The following is a 17,935-nucleotide window of genomic DNA, read 5'->3' on the forward strand; positions in this document are numbered from 1 at the left end:
TCAATTACCATAAAGGCAAGAAACGCAGTTTGGAGAAGGAGAGACGAGTGTGCAAGGCTGACATCGCGTCATTCCATTTAGACTGGCCACAATAAGAGTAATTTCAGCAGTAACTTCAAATCCAACTTAACAAATTTGTCTATGTGGCAATAAGTTAATGAAAAGAGAGGTGGTTTTAGTAACTTAGCTAATTACTGTAACATCACATGTCCCAATGCAGTATGAGTCTATAACCTAATAAATGGAGCTTTGCATGACACCACACCTATATCACTACCCATTATGAAGATAGTAATATAGTCTAGTGATATGTGTATATTATTAATGTATGTTACTCTTCAATGTGGCTAGTCTTAGGCTGGGCCGATGCTCAGTATACCAATAAAGAAAAAAATCACTTTTGGAAGTGGGGGTCGCAACCCCCTTTGGCCTCCACGAGGCTCCGCCAATGCGTACACCGTAACCGGCAGTCGCTCCCTGATTCCCAGAAACCCCATTCGCCCCTTCCTCCGCCCACCACCACCACCAGTCCACCACCACACCACGAAGGCCCTATGCCCCGAGGCAGCTCGCAGCGGTGCACCGCCTCCGGGCCGCCGGCCTCGATGGTCTCCGCCTCCGCCTCCGAGGACGAACTCGCCCTCCTCACCGGCCCGCAGCTCGTGATCCACCTCACCAAGACCCACCGCAGAGCCGACTTCGATGCGGTTTCGCGCATCCTCGCCGCGCGGGACCGCGAGAGGGCCAGTCTCGAGGCGAATCTGGCGGCTGCGGAGGCCGAACTCGAGGCAGCGAGGGCGCGCTTGGTGGGGGTCGACGAGGTGCACTCCAACCTAAAGGCCGCGCTCAGGGAGCTCAAAGCACAGGAGGAGAAGAAAAAGGCGCTAGCCGGCGCGTACCACCGGCCGCGGGACGAGACCGACGAGATGGCGTTCGTGCCCGGTGACGCCGCCCCAGAAGCGGTGCATCGGGACGAGGGGCGCGTCAAGGAGGCCAAGGAAGGGGAGGGGAACGACGACGACGACATTATTGACCTGTGCAGCGACGGGGAGGAAGGGGATAGGACGGCGGTGGCCGGCGAGATGGAAATGGAAGGGGACGAAGATGGGGATGACAAAGTGCCGCTGAGCCAGCGCTTCAAGCGACTACGGCGAGCCGAGCCCGGTGAGTTGGAATCGGGGAAGGGAGATGGACAGGGGCAAATCGATTCTGTCAGTACTCTGGGGAATGATCAGCAGAAATCTTCGTTTGTAAAGATGGAGGAGCAGATGACAAGAACCGGGAAGATGGCATGTATGCCCGAGGCTTCAAAGGTGGCAGCTTCCGTGCAGGAGAGTGTAGTTGTGAAATCAGAAAAGTTTGATGATGAGATGCCCAGGACAGTGCTGCTTCCTTCTCCGGGGCTTCTTAGCAAGAGCCCTCTACAGAAGGGTCCTTCCAAGAGTGACTATTGTAAAGCCGGAACTGGCGAAAAAGAAGGCTCATTTGATGGTGTTCCAGCTACTGGAGTCAGTCAGCTATTGAAGGGGGATGCAAAAATGAACAAGACACCAATGGTTGAATCATCGGACAAATGTGGCAACAAGGTCATTGGTGCTGAAAAATGTTCACCTCTATTAAGACCGAGTGAGGAACGGATGATGTCGAGGGTTGGAGTTCCATTTGAACCTTGCAATGGCAACAACAAGTATGTCCAGGTAAAGAGGGAGGCGGGCTCGTTGCCTTCAACAATTACCAGTGAGTGGGACTCTGAAGGACATCTGTGTAGTTCAGTTTGCAATCATGTGGAGATAGCTATGCAAGCTCTCTGTGCTCTTTATCGCCAAAGGAAGTTAGCAATGGGGGATGCAAGAGAGGAATCCAGGTGCGTTAAAAGTTGAATTTGCTGAAAGTTTAAACAAAACAAAATTATATATTGTTGCATATCTTGTGTATATCAATCATCACTGTTTTTGTTTAGCCCATGCTAGTAATAAACCTTAAATCATTTCAAATTGTGTTAAGTTGTAGAAATCATAAACATTTGGTAATCAATTGTATTGTAGAATCAGAACTGACGTTGAGTTTGGTTTAGCCTGGTAGATCGTCATTATTGTATCTAAATAGATAGCATTTGGTGGTTCTTCATGAATCATGACTTTACCTAAATAGATCACATCCGATAGTGTATACCTGTAATTCCCATTTCCTTACACGGAAAAATAATTCATTTTATCTCTTCCGGTATTAATCGATTCTTTGGATCACAACCTCTGACGAGCCCTTGAGACACTGTAAGTCCACTTAAACATCCGAGGCTAATGAATTGGTTCATACAGACATACACCCCTAGCAAATTGGTTCCTGAACCGATACATATTTGATCACATTCACAAATTCCGAATCAAGACCACCATACATGAATACTGAAGGTACGTACCCGTGTGGATGCTATAAAATGACAAGAGTTATCAAGATATACCTTGAACCATGCAGAAACTAACTTAATTGTGATCTGCATGCTTGTGCGTAAATTTAAGTATGATGGTTGTTCCGAGGATGGGCATAGCGCATGCTTGTAACAAGTTCGTGCAAGAAAGAAAGAGAAAGGAATTAGGTCTGGATCACTGGACGTCCCCTGCAATAAGGCGGCGATAGCAAACTCATTGTAGTTAACAATAGCCGTGCCCTACAATCGATGTTATTCCTATTTTGTTTCCTCTGTGAAAAACTGCTCAAGTTTAATTATGCGTGCTTACTGATCTTATATCAACGATCGGGGTCCTGAACATATACAAGAGATACAGCGGCAATCTGCTAGATAGCGATCAGAGCCTTAATAATCCTGTGTGATACAATATCATCTACAAACAATTTATTGGCTCAGCCAACGACTGGTAGAGCAGCCACATCTAATATGCGGACCACCAATTGTTTCACTGATCCAAATGGTGATGCACTGTACTAATCCAATATCAGTATAAACATCAACTTCTGCACAACCGGCCCATTACAAATGGCTGAGCAATCAGCTTGATATATTTCTGTACTTCTAGATATAGTCAACTCGATTAATTCTGTGTACTGATCTAATAACACGTACAAATAACCAGCCGGGTAAGGTTCTGATCTTTATTTTCTTTTAAGCAATCAACCGCTTGGTCCTGGTCCAAACTTCCTTTTATTTTCATATACAAGCAGAAATGACATATCTGGTCTAAATACGCTGTTTTTGCATATTTCGTAAGTTATGCATGCCAATGTAAGTTCAATGAAATTAAAAAAAAATGAAGATGATTTAAAACATTTCCTCGCAAGCACTGTGCTAGTTTAAGTAATAATACACACCAGTTGTTGATATATATCGATGCTTTGTAATCATCTTGTCAAGTATTCTTGACCAATAAATTGTTTAGTACTCCCTCTGTGCATTAATATAAGACGTTTTTTAGGCTTTTTTCTCAATGCACAGTTTATAAATATCCTAAAAGTAGATAGTTGTTGAAGGAATTTAACCATTCTTCTATATGGTGAATTTCATTAGTTTTTTGTTTTGTTTTTTGGTAAGCAAGAGATGGGTTTTGTTTTCTGCAGAATCAAGGAGACATAATCAATTAAATAAGAGGCCACAGAATAAAAGCTGATATTGATACCAATATTTATTTTACTTTGTACTAGTAGTATATTACAAGGTCCACTATTGTCCAATGTTTCTTTTGAAAATGAAAATAAAAATAATGCTTGGTAGTCAATCTTGTATTGCCTTTGTGCAATTCACATCAGCACATAAGATATTAGAGGGCAACATCTTACATCTTTGAACTTTGTACTCTGTCTTCTATGTGATGTATTCAGCTTCAGCAGGTTGGTTTGAAAATATGTTAACTCAGTAAAAACTTTGGGCTTCTTTGGATCACAGGATTAGAAAATAAAGGAATTCAAAAAACACAGGAATTTGACGGGATTGTAGGTGCATAACAGAGGATTACAAAATAGAGGAAAACTATAAGAATGGTCATTTGGATGGAACACAGGAAAAACACAGGAAAAATGCCTCGATCCTACGCGAATCAGTGTAAAAAAGAGGTTATAGTGGATGTTGAAATTCCTATAGGATTGAGGTGTAGGAATGCATCCATAGGAATTTTGGAGGTGTGGTTCCTTTGATCCAAAGGGCTTCTTTAGGAAAAAATCCAATGGATTGGAATCCTCCAATATTCCTATGAAAATCCTTCAATCCAAAGAGGCCCCTAAAGGTTAAGTTCAACATCACTTACCCAGTAGGGAAGTCACTTGAGCAAAAAAATAATAATAATAAATTGGCTTTTAATTTGGTCACATCACTCAGCGCAATCTTAAGATTTGATTTTAAATTTTGCAACTAGGTTCTGAAGCCAAGTTGCAATCTTAAATTTTGAATTTTGTAGTGTTTTTTCCCCACAAATGTCTTTTAGTATGTGATTTTAGGTTGAAATTTGGCAAGTCGATGGCCCTGAATTTACTCGTGCAATATTGTTGTTATCCCACCCATACGTGTGAAAGCATCCCAGTTAAACAAGTACATATCGTGGTATATGTCTATGAATGCAATTTTAAATGCTGCAAAGCATCACTAGAATAAGGCATTTCAGGTAGAATTTCCGTGTTATTTGTCTGTGCAACCATTCACTTCTATAAAACCATTGACTGCCATTTTTAATATAACATGAGTAGGTGATTGCTGTATACCACCTTGATATATGCAGTGCATTTTTCTTAGTAACACTATATGCATGTGATGCTTAAGTGCTGTTTGATGACACCGATATCTGAAACTATACTTGTTTCTGCTGTTCACTTCAGGGCACGTACCTTGGCGGAATTTCTTTTGGATGGTGATCTGCAGGGACCAATGAGAAGAACTGTTGCGGAACTAGAGAATCATGATGCGACAAATCCACTTTTTCTTATCCAAGTAACAATCAGTTGCTCTGGGCAGTTGTATGATATTTTCAGGAAGAAAGAAGATCCATACTTCTGTTGACGACAACGAAGCAGTAAGTACGTGGATAAGATGCAGACTCCATAACTTGTCATGGAAGAGGGGCATATTTTGTTGTGATGCAGGTGGTACCGAAACCAAACAGTATGGATTAGAGTGATCCTAATTAGGAGTAGTTCCTCGTTGAACCATGGTTTGAACCCGTTGATGAAGAAGCATCGACATGGCGGCTCTCATGTCGAACTTTGTTTTCTGCTAGGATTTGAATTGCTGATGCCGGGGTGCATCTCTTTTGTACAGTATGATGTAGTCATGTGACTCCCTTGCAGGGGTGTTCTATGAATCCTCTGAGCTGCGAATCATTACCATCATAAGATGCGTTGATGTGGACCCTGTGCATTTCTTCTTGATGGTCGTCTCTCTGCTTGCTCAAATTCGTCCCAGCTCGCATGTTTTACTCTAATCTTTTCAGTTGGCTTGGGAGCCGTATGGGTCCTTTTTGCAGTTCGAGACTTTCAGGTTTCAGTCTAGTGTGCCATGCCATGGCACCTCGACAGGAAGGAAGGATCACGAGCCCGTAGTTGAACCTTTCCGTCCACAACGCCCCTCGATTTCTGGTCAACAAATTCGCGGTCACATACACAGTCTTCCTCTGCCTGATGATACTACTAATACAGCCATCTGGTCAAGGCGGTGCTCTCTGTCATTGCCATCTACCACATCACCTTGCCAGTCCTTTTGGCTGAGGTGTCGAAGAGGATCGATGCCCTAAGACATGTGTTTATTTGGGCGGGTTGCGATAAGGTCACCAAGGAAAATGCAAGGTTAACTGGAAACGAGTGAGCCAAAGATTATAAGAGGTCTCGGAGTTTTTGACTTGAACACAAGTTCGCCACTGCTCTCCACCTCCGATGGCTTTGGTTTGATTGGTCTGAGCCATCCAAGCCTTGGCGCGGTTAGGGTATCCCTACAGCATGTGATGATAGAGATAGAGACCTCTTCGCGACGGCTAATAAAGTCTAGCTGGGAATGACGCGAAGGCAAAATTTTGGGAGTTACCTTGGCTTGACGGTTTGAGGCCAAGGGATATCATGCAAAAGAATATTTGATATTTCTAAAAAGAAGAGTAGCACGGTGTAAAAGGCTCTACATGATAACTTTTAGGTTTTCCAAATTGACATGACAGATGACATTACTATTGACAACATTCAGGAGTTCACCACCCTTTGAGAGATGTTGGATGGTGTATTCTTGACCATGAAATAGATGATACGATCACGTGAAAGTTTATGGATAATGACCTTCCCTTGACGTCCTCGGCCTACAAGATGCAATTCGAGGGGATCACTGTCACACCTTTGCTAAAGACCGTTTGGGAGGTATGAGCACTCCAAAATGTAAGTCCTTCGCTTGGTTGATCATCCACAATAGATTTTGGACGGCTGATAGGCTCCACCATAGGGGGTGGCAAATTACAGTTTGTGCCCCCTTCGCAACCAAGTTCAAGAAACATCGCCCCACCTTCTTTTCCAATGTTGCAACACGATTTTGTTTGAAACGCGGTCAAGGTGCAGATTGGGCTTGGTGAAATCATGACTAATGAATGGTCGACTATGGTCGCGTTGGAAGATTGGTGGACCAATATTGCCCTCAAAAAATCTTCAAATCGGAAAGCAATGACCTCCCTCATGATGCTTATAGCCTAGGATGTTTGGAAAGAGCTTAACGCTAGGGTCTTCCTGAACACATCTACCCCAACTACGACCATTGTTGACAAAATCCTTGAGGCGGCGAGGTTGTGGGTGATTTACAGGCGCTAGGGGGCTTGGGTACGGTGTTGTTTTACCTTGCGGGTAATGGTTTTATTTTTGCTACTTTGTCGCTGTTGTCTGGACCCTCTTCCCCTTTTTTTTCAACTGGACCCCTCTTCTCCTTGATCAATGAAATGGAAAAACTTTTGCCTCGTTTCATCAAAGGAAAATAATATAAAGTATAGCGACCGTCTATCCAATCCAGGTAGAGATGGGAGGATCTGTGAGTCCCACTTTTTAGGGTAGAGGATCTGATAGTACTGATTACAGGTCAAAACGTTACTATGCCTGAATCTATCCAAGCCAACGAGGAGCAAGGCTGGCCACTCCCATTTATGCACGAGCTCCCCTATTTCTGATCAAGGCTATATAAATCCGGGTCTCGCCGAAATTCATGCGAGCACAACAGAAACGCCAGCCTCTTCTCTTGTGCCTGCCTCCCCTTCCTCTCCTGATCTCCAGAGCGAGAGGGAGGGGGATCTAGATTCTAGATAGAAGCTCCAAACCCGGCCGTTTCGGTTATCCAGAGAGACCAGAGGACATGGCGTCAATCCCCAGAGCGTCGTCCCTTGTCGCCATGGCCATCGTCGTCGTGCTCGCCTCCGTGGCCAGCGCCCAGGGCCCCGCCCCGGCACCCACCGCCAGCGATGGTTAGTGTTTTCTTCCTCTCCTTGTCCTCCCCTCGTGCGTGCGTGTGATGCTTATTAGTGATTTGCTTGGTTTTGTGGATCAATGTTGGCAGGAACGAGCGTGGACCAAGGGATCGCGTACGTGCTCATGTTCGTGGCGCTCGCCCTCACCTACCTCATCCACCCGCTGGACGCCGCCTCCGCCTACAGGCTCCTCTGAACCGAGCTCCCCCTCTTCTGTAACTCGACGCCGCCGTGTGTGTAATCAGTTCATCCAGCTTAATCGTTCGTTCCGGAAACCAGGATTGTAGTCCATGTAGTTTCTTCTTTCTAGCTTCTCAGTTGGAGATTTGCGAGTGAGGAAAATGATGCCGATTCCTTTACTTCTAGTTCTAGAGATGTAATGCAGTTATTCTCTGTCCGGAAATATGTTATTCTCTGTCCGGAAATATCCCCGCAGAAGATAAAAGGGTGTGTCTAGATGTGCCCTAGTTATTGCACATCTAAATGAGTGAATCAAGCATAAAGAGAAAAAAAAAAGAAAAAGAAAATATCCACACGAATCTCGATGTAAGATCAATGACATAGGACTTAGATGTGCAATACTTATGGCATATTTAGATGTGCTTTAGCAAAACTGAAGATAAAAACACACACACTAGTGCATGCATAGATGCATGCTTGGCATGGTTATTTTGTCCCCTTTCGACCGCTGCGTCTTCTCATGCATTCGTCGACGGCGGCGGCGGCTGCTGTTCGGTGCTCCAAGGAGGGAACTTGTCATCCTTGTCCACACGCCCAGCGCCCTCGCCGGCAGCGTTACCGTCCCCGCCGGTAGGCCGCGACGATGGTGCCTGTCTTGCCCGATGCGGCGCTGATGGCGTGGTATGTAGACAACACACGCGTCGGGAATAGCTCGGCCGGCAGAACGAAGGTGGTGTTGTTGGGCCCCTAGTTTACGAAGAAGAACGTGAGCGCCTCCAGGATTGCGGAGAGGATGCGCTAGTGGTTCTTGAGGCGAAAATATATTTTAGAGCATATGCACCCAGGCCCTCTCTATCCAGCCATCCATTTTTTGCTTTAAGATCCGTGCAAGTACATTTCTCTTTTTTGTTTCTCCCACATAAAACATATCTAGAAGTTCAAACCTATGCGGCGTGACAAAGCTTTCTGAGTAGAATCTAGGATAAATCGTACAGATTTTTTTGTCAAACATAAATATACAAAATACGTTTTTTTTGATTAAAAAAATCATATTTTTAGTATTTACGTCGGACAAAAAAATCTGAAAGATTTATCCTAGATTCTAGTTAGAAAGCTTTGCCATCCTGCATAGGTTCCAACTTCAAGATATGTTCTATGTGAGAGAAGCAAAAAAGAGAAAATTTTGTATAGAAACTTAGTTGTACCGCACGGATCTTAAAGCGATATTGGAGAGCTAGGATAGCAGGGCCTGGATGCATATGCTCTAAAAATCCACGTCCGTTCTTGAGGTATTTGTATTTGATGCCCGTCACCAGCAGGAACAGGGACATTATGAACAAACCAAGGAACTGGATCAAAGTACCAGGAATTAACATGGATGTTGGAAAAATTTAGCATGTGCTCCCTCTTACCTTTCCTTTTCACATGAGAGGTAAAAATTGCATAACAGATCTGAGCTATTGATTTGATTAACTCTTACCTTTCATGTGTTTTCGAAAAAAAATGCCCCCGGGCTCTTCATCTCTTGATGCACACAATCATTTTATTAAAAATCCATGTTCAACACGAAGTCTCTAACAATAATATGAATCTCAAAAAATAAATTTGCCACAACCAGCGAAAATAGAGTAAGATGACTAAACACCTATTTTATTATTGGACCGCCATTCAAACCGATTGTAAGTATCCCATGTAACCATCTCTCATCGGTTGCACCCAATATCCATATGATCCTTGTGGTCCACATGACTGAGTGACGGCCACATATGGATCCAAGTAGACGCTTTGAAGATAACCTGCAAAAAATTGATCATGGTTTGTCTGTTAAAGACAACATCGCCCCGACAATTTTAAATGGCTCAAAGTAAAGCACATACTCCAACTCGTATATGTGCCATGGTCTTGGGCTCTATCCCATTTAACCAAGTCCCAAATAAATGTGAGAATGCAACGGGCAGAACAATGCTAAAAGAAACATGAATTGTTCGTCACAATAACTTAGCAAGTGGGCATTGGAGAAAAAGATGCCCTATTGTTTTGTCGTTATCACGAAAGCAACATCTTTTAATTCCTTCCCAACTACGCTTGGTCAAGTTATCTTTTTTAAAATCACTCCTTTATACATAAACCACATAAACACCTTGATTTTCAATGGCACCTTAATTTCCAGATGCGGATCTACCTCAAGACATGCCCCGTGTTAATCAAGTCTATATACATAGATTTAACCGAGAACACTTCTAACACGGACAACTTTTAAAGTAAGGAGCCTGCTGCATCAGATAGGTTAACCTACATTAACCTGCACACGAGATGCAGCCATCTATCGCATCTTTAACCCACTAACAATCGTCTGAACTGAATGTTAAGAGGAACCGATCCCAACACTGTAGCAACAGAAACCTCTTTCTGTTGTGCAATGTTATATAAGAAAGGGTAATGCAAGGCTAGTAGAATCTCGCCCAACCAGGTGTCCTCCCAAAACCTAGTAGCATGTCCATTCCCTACAATAAACTTGCTCCTGTTAAACAAGGCAACCTTTGTCCTCATAAGCCCCTTCCAAAAATGCGAGTCGGACGATGTGTCGTGACTTGAGCCAGCGTTTTAGAATGTAAATATTTATTACGCAACAGTTGAATCCATACTCTGTCCCTCTCTGCCGCCAATCTGTGTAGCCATTTGCTAAGTAAGCACTTCTTTTTAACTTCAAGATTTTCAATACCCAAGCCACCTTGATCCTTCGGTTACAGATAATGTCCCATTTGGCTAACCTATTTAGTTTTGTTTTCGTCGATTTGCTAAAAAAAATGAGATCGATAAAAATCCAATCTTTTCCGTACGCCTACGGTACTTCAAATAAGGAAAGGAGGAACATCGGCATGCTCGTGAGCATCGAATTAATAAGAACCAACCTCCCTCCATAAGATAAGAGTTTGCCTTCCAGCAACTCAAATTCTTTTCAAACCGATCTTCGATGCATTTCCACTCTTTATTAGTGAGTTTGTGATGATGAATCGGGATCCCCAGGTAAGTAAAAGGTAATGAACCTAGCTCACACCCGAACAACTGTTTATAGTTATCCTATTCTTCTTTGACTTGACGCGTCCAAAACAGAACAACTCACTCTTATTAAAATTGATCTTCAGTCCGAAAAGTTGTTCAAAAAAGCATAAAACTAATTTCATGTTTCTTGCCTTTGCTAGGTCATGTTCCATGAAAATAATGGTGTCATCTGCATAATGTAGAATGGATACCCCACCATCCACTAAATGTGGGATAAGACCACCTACCTTGTTGTCCTCTTTTGCTCTGCTAACAAGAACGGCTAAAATATCAACGACAGCATTAAAAAGGATAGGAGACATCAGATCTCCCTCTCTCAATCCTTTTTGCATCTGGAAGTAATGGTCGATATCGTCATTAACCTTGATTCTAGCGCTGCCTTCCTGTACAAAGGATTCGACCTGCTTTCTCCAAGCCGGATCAAACCCTTTCATACGCAAAGCTTGCCGGAAGAATGGCCACTTCACTTTATCATAAGCCTATCAAAATCCACTTTGAAGACCACTCCATCAAGTTTCTTCAAATGGATTTCATGCAATGTTTCATGTAGAACGACCACTCCCTCCAGAATGTGTCGTCTAGGCATGAAGGTAGTTTGAGTTGGTTGAACCATAAAGTGTGCAATATGTGTCAAGTGATTCTTACCAACTTTAGTGAAAAGATGGGGTAAGAGGAAGCATGCTAAAATTACTCATGTTTAAATGTGTAAGTGTAACCAACCAAGTCGGTCTAGTGATTCAAATTCAATAGTATATATGGATTGTTTATGAGTGTATCCATGCATATACCTTCCCATCTTGTTGATGAGGGCGACTATGTACCTGGCAGTCTCCGGCATCTTCATCCGCTAGTAGAAGGTCGCCACCGTCGGGACCGCCCCGAGCATCAGCACGATGCACCACATGTAGTTCGCCGAGGGCTCTCTTTCCACGAGTGCAGGGTTGTAGTGGAGGAAAAGGCCTGAGACGATCATGGACACAAGCCCTGCGAATATGATGTCGACGTCCTGCATGGCGAATACAATGGCGATGAATACGCGACGTGTCTTCTTGTTGGGGTACTCAGACATGATGATGGTTGACAACAACGGGTAGTCCCACCGATGCCGAAGCCAAGCCAAAAGAGGAAGAGGCACATCGTGCCAATGACGGCGCCAGACTTGTTCGCCCCCCCCCCCCCCCCCCAGACATACAATAGCTCCGCATCTAACTATGGCCTTCATATGGTACATCGGGTGTGGCCGAAATCACTGTTCTAACCTCAAACGCAAAGGTTAGCATGATATGCCGCGTCTGGAGTTTTTTTTCTTGAGATCTGACTTTTTTTGGTCATGTCAACATCCCTGCAGTTTTGGCTATATGAGAAACACCACGTTCAATGGCGTTTCAACCCTTGACCCAAGACGCCATAGAGTGTGACGTTTCCATCCATGCATGCATCTACTCATGCTAGCTAACTCCCATCATATCCATGCCTATTTAGTTAGCTAATTAGCTTGGCTCATCACTATATCATCCAACACTGGGGCTCACGGTCGTTAACGGCTCGGTTGGACGCACCCGTTAGGCCCAACTGTGACTAAATCACCATGACCGAATCGACGCACAATCCAACCACTCTCTCTCTGCTCTCACTCTTTTATGCCGCTCTGCTTCTCGCTCTCGTGACCGCCACCGCCCACTCGTCGCCGCCATGGTTTTTTGGAAAGACAGCGAGAGCAGTGATGAGCCCATGGAGGACTTCGATTGAAATGTAATCCCCTCTATCTTTGGTCGCATAGGGTAGGATTAGGGTTATGGGTATGGCTACGATTTGGGACATTTTCAATCTGGACCTTCAATTTGAACTGAATCCAGGCGATTTGACTTGCTGCCACTATTTTGAAGGCATTGTGGAGTATGAAGAGGTCCCTGTCTTGTGCTACCACAAGCAAAACCCAAAGAAATCGGTTACCTTTGAAGGCAACTTCACTGGTAGGAGGTTATGGATGTGTTGAAACTGTAAGGAAATTTCCTTACATTTTGCCCTCTGTCTATGTGCTGAAAATGCTCGTTGTTAATTTTGATGTTAATTATTTGCAGAGATAGAAATTTAGGTACCGTTAGTTAAATCATAGTTTTTGTAAACTGAACAAAGTGCTCTGTGTCCATGGGCACATAGACAGTAATGAATTATGTGCAGTTTTTTATGCACATAAATTGTAGTTCATAGTTAAATTTGTGCGTTATGTCCATGATTTCCTGGTGCTTACAGTGTGTTTATTGCATTCAAGATATCATTCATAGTTAAAACATATGTTAATTTTTTGTGCATGTGTATATCAATTGTGTTGGGTAACGTAGTAATTTCAAAAAAAAATTCCTACACACACGCAGGTTCATGGTGATGCATAGCAACAAGAGGGGAGAGTGTCGTCCACGTACCCTCGTAGACCGTTAAGCGGAAGTGTTATGACAACGCAGTTGGTGTAGTCGTACGTCTTCATGATCGACCGATCCTCAGTACCGAACGTACGGCACCTCCGCGTTCAGCTCGGTGATGTCCCGCGAACTCACGATCTAGTAGAGCTCGGGGAAGAGTTTCGGCAGCACGACGGTGTGGTGACGATGGTTATGAAGCTACCGCAGCAGGGCTTCGCCTAAACATCGCTACAGTATGACCAAGGTGGATTATGGTGGAGGGAGGCACCGCACACGGCTGGAGAGATCTCTATAATCAACTTGTGTGTCTAGAGGTGCCCCCTTGCCCCCGTATATAAAGGAGCAACGGGGGGGAGAGGCGGCCGGCCAGGAGGAGGCGCGCCAGGAGGAGTCCTACTCCCACCGGGAGTAGGACTCCCTTCTTTCCTAGTTGGAGTAGGAGAAGGGGGAAGGAGGAGGAAGAGAGGAAAGAAAGGGGGCGCCCCCCCTCCTTGTCCAATTCGGACTAGAGGGAGAGGGGGTGCGCGGCCTGCCCTGGCCGCCCCTCCTCTTCTCCACTAAGGCCCATCTTGGCCCATTAAACCCCCCCTCCCCCAGGGGGGGGGGGGGTCCGGTAACCCCCGGTACTCCGGTAAAATCCCAATTTCACCCGGAACACTTCCGATATCCAAATATAGGCTTCCAATATATAAATCTTTATGTCTCGAACATTTTGAGACTCCTCGTCATGTCCGTGATCACATCCAGAACTCCGAACTACCTTCGGTACATCAAAACATATAAACTCATAAAACAGATCGTCACAGAACTTTAAGCGTGCGGACCCTACGGGTTCGAGAACAATGTAGACATGACCGAGACACGTCTCCGGTCAATAACCAATAGCGGAACCTGGATGCTCATATTGGTTCCTACATATTCTACGAAGATCTTTATCAGTCAAACCGCACAACACTATACGTTGTTCTCTTTGTCATCGGTATGTTACTTGCCCGAGATTTGATCGTCGGTATCCCAATACCTAGTTCAATCTCGTTACCGGCGAGTCTCTTTACTCGTTTCGTAATACATCATCCCGTAACTAACCCATTAGTTATCATGCTTGCAAGGCTTATAGTGATGTGTATTACCGAGAGGGCTCACAGATACCTCTCCGACAATCAGAGTGACAAATCCTAATCTTGATCTATGCCAACTCAACAAGTACCATCATAGACACCTGTAGAGCACCTTTATAACGTTGTGACGTTTGGTAGCACACAAAGTGTTCCTTCGGTATTTGGGAGTTGCATAATCTCATAGTCATAAGAACATGTATAAGTCATGAAGAAAGCAATAGCAGTAAACAAACGATCAAGCGCTAAGCTAACGGAATGGGTCAAGTCAATCACATCATTCTCCTAATGATGTGATCTCATTGATCAAATAACAACGCATGTCTATGGTTAGGAAACTTAACCATCTTTGATCAATGAGCTAGTCAAGTAGAGGCATACTAGTGACACTATGTTTGTCTATGTATTCACACATGTATTACGTTTCCAGTTAATACAATGGTAGCACGAATAATAAACATTTATCATGAAATAAGGAAATAAATAATAACTTTATTATTGCCTCTAGGGCATATTTCCTTCAAATTGTTAGTGAAATTGTAGGTTTTGCCAAGTGTTTAATTTAACTGTTAGATTTTTGTTGTCAAGTTTCTAATTTGATGCTATTGTTTGGTCATGCAGGGAGGCATAAACGGTGGCTTTGTTCATTGGGTTGATAAGGAGTGACCTAAACCACCGACGATGGCACTTTACAAGCTCTGGGATAAATATGAAGAATGCAGGGATGAAATAATCCAGGATGGGCTTGATCATGCAGAGGAAGTCTTGAAGCTTACAGAAAAGATTAAGGAGGCGGAGCTTTAGTACAACAAGCTTATTCATAGTGTCAAAATGTTATCTAATGAATAAGAGAAACAAGTGCATCAAATGAACAACCATACGATACCATATGAGGATAGTGAAGGCAGGGAGAAGGAGTTGAAGAAGAAGCAACTAATCACGAGTGATCTGAAGTACATTATTATGGCCCAAGGAAACTCAATTAGGAATCTGAAGACGGAGAGCAATGAGGTGAAGGAGGATAGCAATGAGCAATTAGATGACAAATCGGCCGATCAAAGATGATAGGTCGTCATCAAAATTGGACTTCGATAACAAACCTAGAACCGTTTTATTTTTTGTGACTGCGCTTCTATGACGGACTGGCTGACGGTCGAAAACCGACATGATTACACCTTTTGTAATTCAATTAATATGTGTGAGTAGTTCCCTTGGGCTAAGAGCCGAGGCGTAGACTCACATCCCGGTGTACGTAAAAGGGATTGATGTTTTACTTTAAGAAGAGAATGATAGTTTGTCCCTCGTCTCTATCTCAATCCTAAGGCTCGCCGATACCCGAGATATCAAAGATTGAAACAAGGAGAGGTTAAGGGCAGAGAGGAGAGGAAAGCTATACCAAAAGCCGATGATGGTACGAGGAGTAATCTAGCCGGAATCAAGTCTCTGGTCGAGACTAATATGCGGTCATGAAACGCTCATGTGTTGGTCTAATTTATTAAACTTAATAACCGAGGTAACCCCGTGAGTCTAATAAGGCCAAAATTGAATACCAGATCCTCGATGGGTCGACAGTCGGTCAGGGTGTTATTGGTGTAATGTGTTTACAAGATATAATAGTGTTTACAAGTTTCATTTTAATCTACCTAATTTATATCCCAAGTATGTGTACACAATTGCATGTAAAACCTTAGCCCTGGCTTATTTCCTCTATATTGTTACAACATCTCATACATTTGTCGGTCCGGAAAACTGGAACAATTTGCGATAACAAAATATTACAAAAATTTCCTTGTCAAGCTTAATTCACTTCCTGAGTTTAATAAATCCTATCCTAGAGTTCTAAAGAAAGAAGGCTAAATTGGAGTTAACCAGTGAACTTTTTTCAAATATGTGAATATTCTTTCAAATTTTGTCAATTTTTGTATTAGAATTCATGAACTTTCTTTCAAATTTGTGATGTTTTTTTAAATCGGTGGACTCTTTTCAATATTCAAAAACTTCTCCAAATTCCATGAACTTTTCAAACATGGACATTTTAAAAAATAAATTTATTTAAAATTATTGAACATTTTAAAATTAGTGAAATATTTAAAATTGATGAAATTCTCCGAAATCTAAAATATTTTCAAATATAGGAACATTTTTTGTATTCGTGAACAATTTCTAATTTCAAGATTTTTTAATTCAAAAACTTTTCTCAAATTCATAAACATTTTTAAGATATTCCAATATTTTTAATCAGTGAATTTTTTTAAGTCAACAGCAGAGGAACAAACGAACCAACTAAGCCAAAAAAACAAAAACAAAATTGAGGCGTGAGAGAAAAAAAAAGAGCTAGCAGCGAACGAGTAAAACCCATTTTGGGCTGCCGCCCGCGGGAGCACGCGCGCAAGCCACTAGCAACATTCACCGTGCATTAAAAAATGTTCATGAAATGTCAAACTATTAGTCATGCAATTTTTTTTATAAAATAATACTATCATTCATAAAGTGCTTGAGACATTAAATTTTGTTCCCACATTTTAAAATGTGTCCATAACATTTGTCATAAAAACATGAAAATAAAAAAAATTGGTGTAATTTGTAATAAAAATCAAACCATTCAAAAAAATTGTTTATGATATTTAAATACCTATCAGTGTGTATCTTAAAAAACATGTTAACCGTGAGTTAAAGGAAGTTTATTCTGCACTAAAATAATGTTCATTGTGATTTTATAAAATACCCATCTTATGCGAAAATGTTCATTTTCTATTTGAAAAATGATAATCGTGTATTTAAAAATGTTCTACATATTTTAGAAAGTATTCACCATATATATATATGGAAAAATGCTGACTAGTATTCAGAAAATGTTCAACATGTGTTTAAATAATTAGCGTCTTGTATTTTTTAATTGATCACTGTTTATATAAAAAATGTTCAATTTGCATTTGATGAATGTTAAATGTGTATTTAGAAAAGATGTCCAGCGTGTATTAAAAAATATTAATGTGTATCAAGAGAATGTTCAAGCCATGAACAAAATTTGTTCAACATGTATCTTTTTCTTTAGGCTTGTTCAACATGTATCTAAAAATAAAAATAAAAAGAGTCTTGAGCCCGGCGCAAGCTGGTGCGTCGGACCGCAGGCTCGGCCCACCGTTTGTTTGACGGGCAGGCCGTGGAGACGAGTGCACAGGGTCCAAACGAAACGGCACTGAGCCGTCACTTCAGCAGTACGCATATTAAGGAGAAGTTTTTTTTTTGTCTCAAAAAAAAAGCAGTACGCATCTTTGTCTCAAAAAAAAACAGTACGCATCTTCGTCCTCGCCGCCACGTCGCTCCTTGCCGCCGATCTCAGCTCCCCCTTATCTTTTGCGCTGTCTCCTTCCCCATGTGGTCACCTGGGTACGTGTTCTTGCTCGGGGGCGCTACGTGGGTGGTGGTCGACCCGACCGCCTCAGCCAGGAGCCAGCCTGCAGGACCACGCCGCTCTCACTCCCCCTGCACGCCGCGCCATCGCCCGCTCGCTCCATTCGCATTCACTCCCTCGCCCTCGCCACTGTCGGGTCACAAGATTCACACGCGCACGCGTACGGGGCTCGCCGCCATAACTCCCTGCCCGGCCGGCCGGCCGGAGCCGAGCCCGATCTCAGGGAAAACGCGCCGCTGCTGCACCCGGCGTAAATGCCCGCCATGAATACCCAAACACCTGCTCCTTACAAGGGAAGCCAGCGGCCATGTCTGTATC

The 17,935-nt window shown here is 43.1% G+C and overlaps 2 protein-coding genes across 2 annotated transcripts; both read left to right on the top strand.

Moving 5' to 3' along the window:
- Window positions 1-436: 436 nt before the first annotated feature.
- On the top strand, window positions 437-5,367 carry LOC123061636 (uncharacterized). The gene is made up of 2 exons (XM_044484815.1): window positions 437-1,864; window positions 4,822-5,367. Exons 1-2 carry the CDS (start codon window positions 555-557, stop codon window positions 5,000-5,002), a joined length of 1,491 nt encoding a protein of 496 aa, XP_044340750.1. The 5' UTR covers window positions 437-554; the 3' UTR covers window positions 5,003-5,367.
- Window positions 5,368-7,048: 1,681 nt separating this feature from the next.
- On the top strand, window positions 7,049-7,843 carry LOC123058419 (arabinogalactan protein 16). Its single transcript, XM_044481148.1, has 2 exons — window positions 7,049-7,421; window positions 7,514-7,843. Exons 1-2 carry the CDS (start codon window positions 7,313-7,315, stop codon window positions 7,618-7,620), a joined length of 216 nt encoding a protein of 71 aa, XP_044337083.1. The 5' UTR covers window positions 7,049-7,312; the 3' UTR covers window positions 7,621-7,843.
- Window positions 7,844-17,935: the final 10,092 nt, after the last annotated feature.

Source organism: Triticum aestivum, chromosome 3A (genome assembly GCF_018294505.1).
Source record: "Triticum aestivum cultivar Chinese Spring chromosome 3A, IWGSC CS RefSeq v2.1, whole genome shotgun sequence".
NCBI lineage: Eukaryota > Viridiplantae > Streptophyta > Magnoliopsida > Poales > Poaceae > Triticum > Triticum aestivum.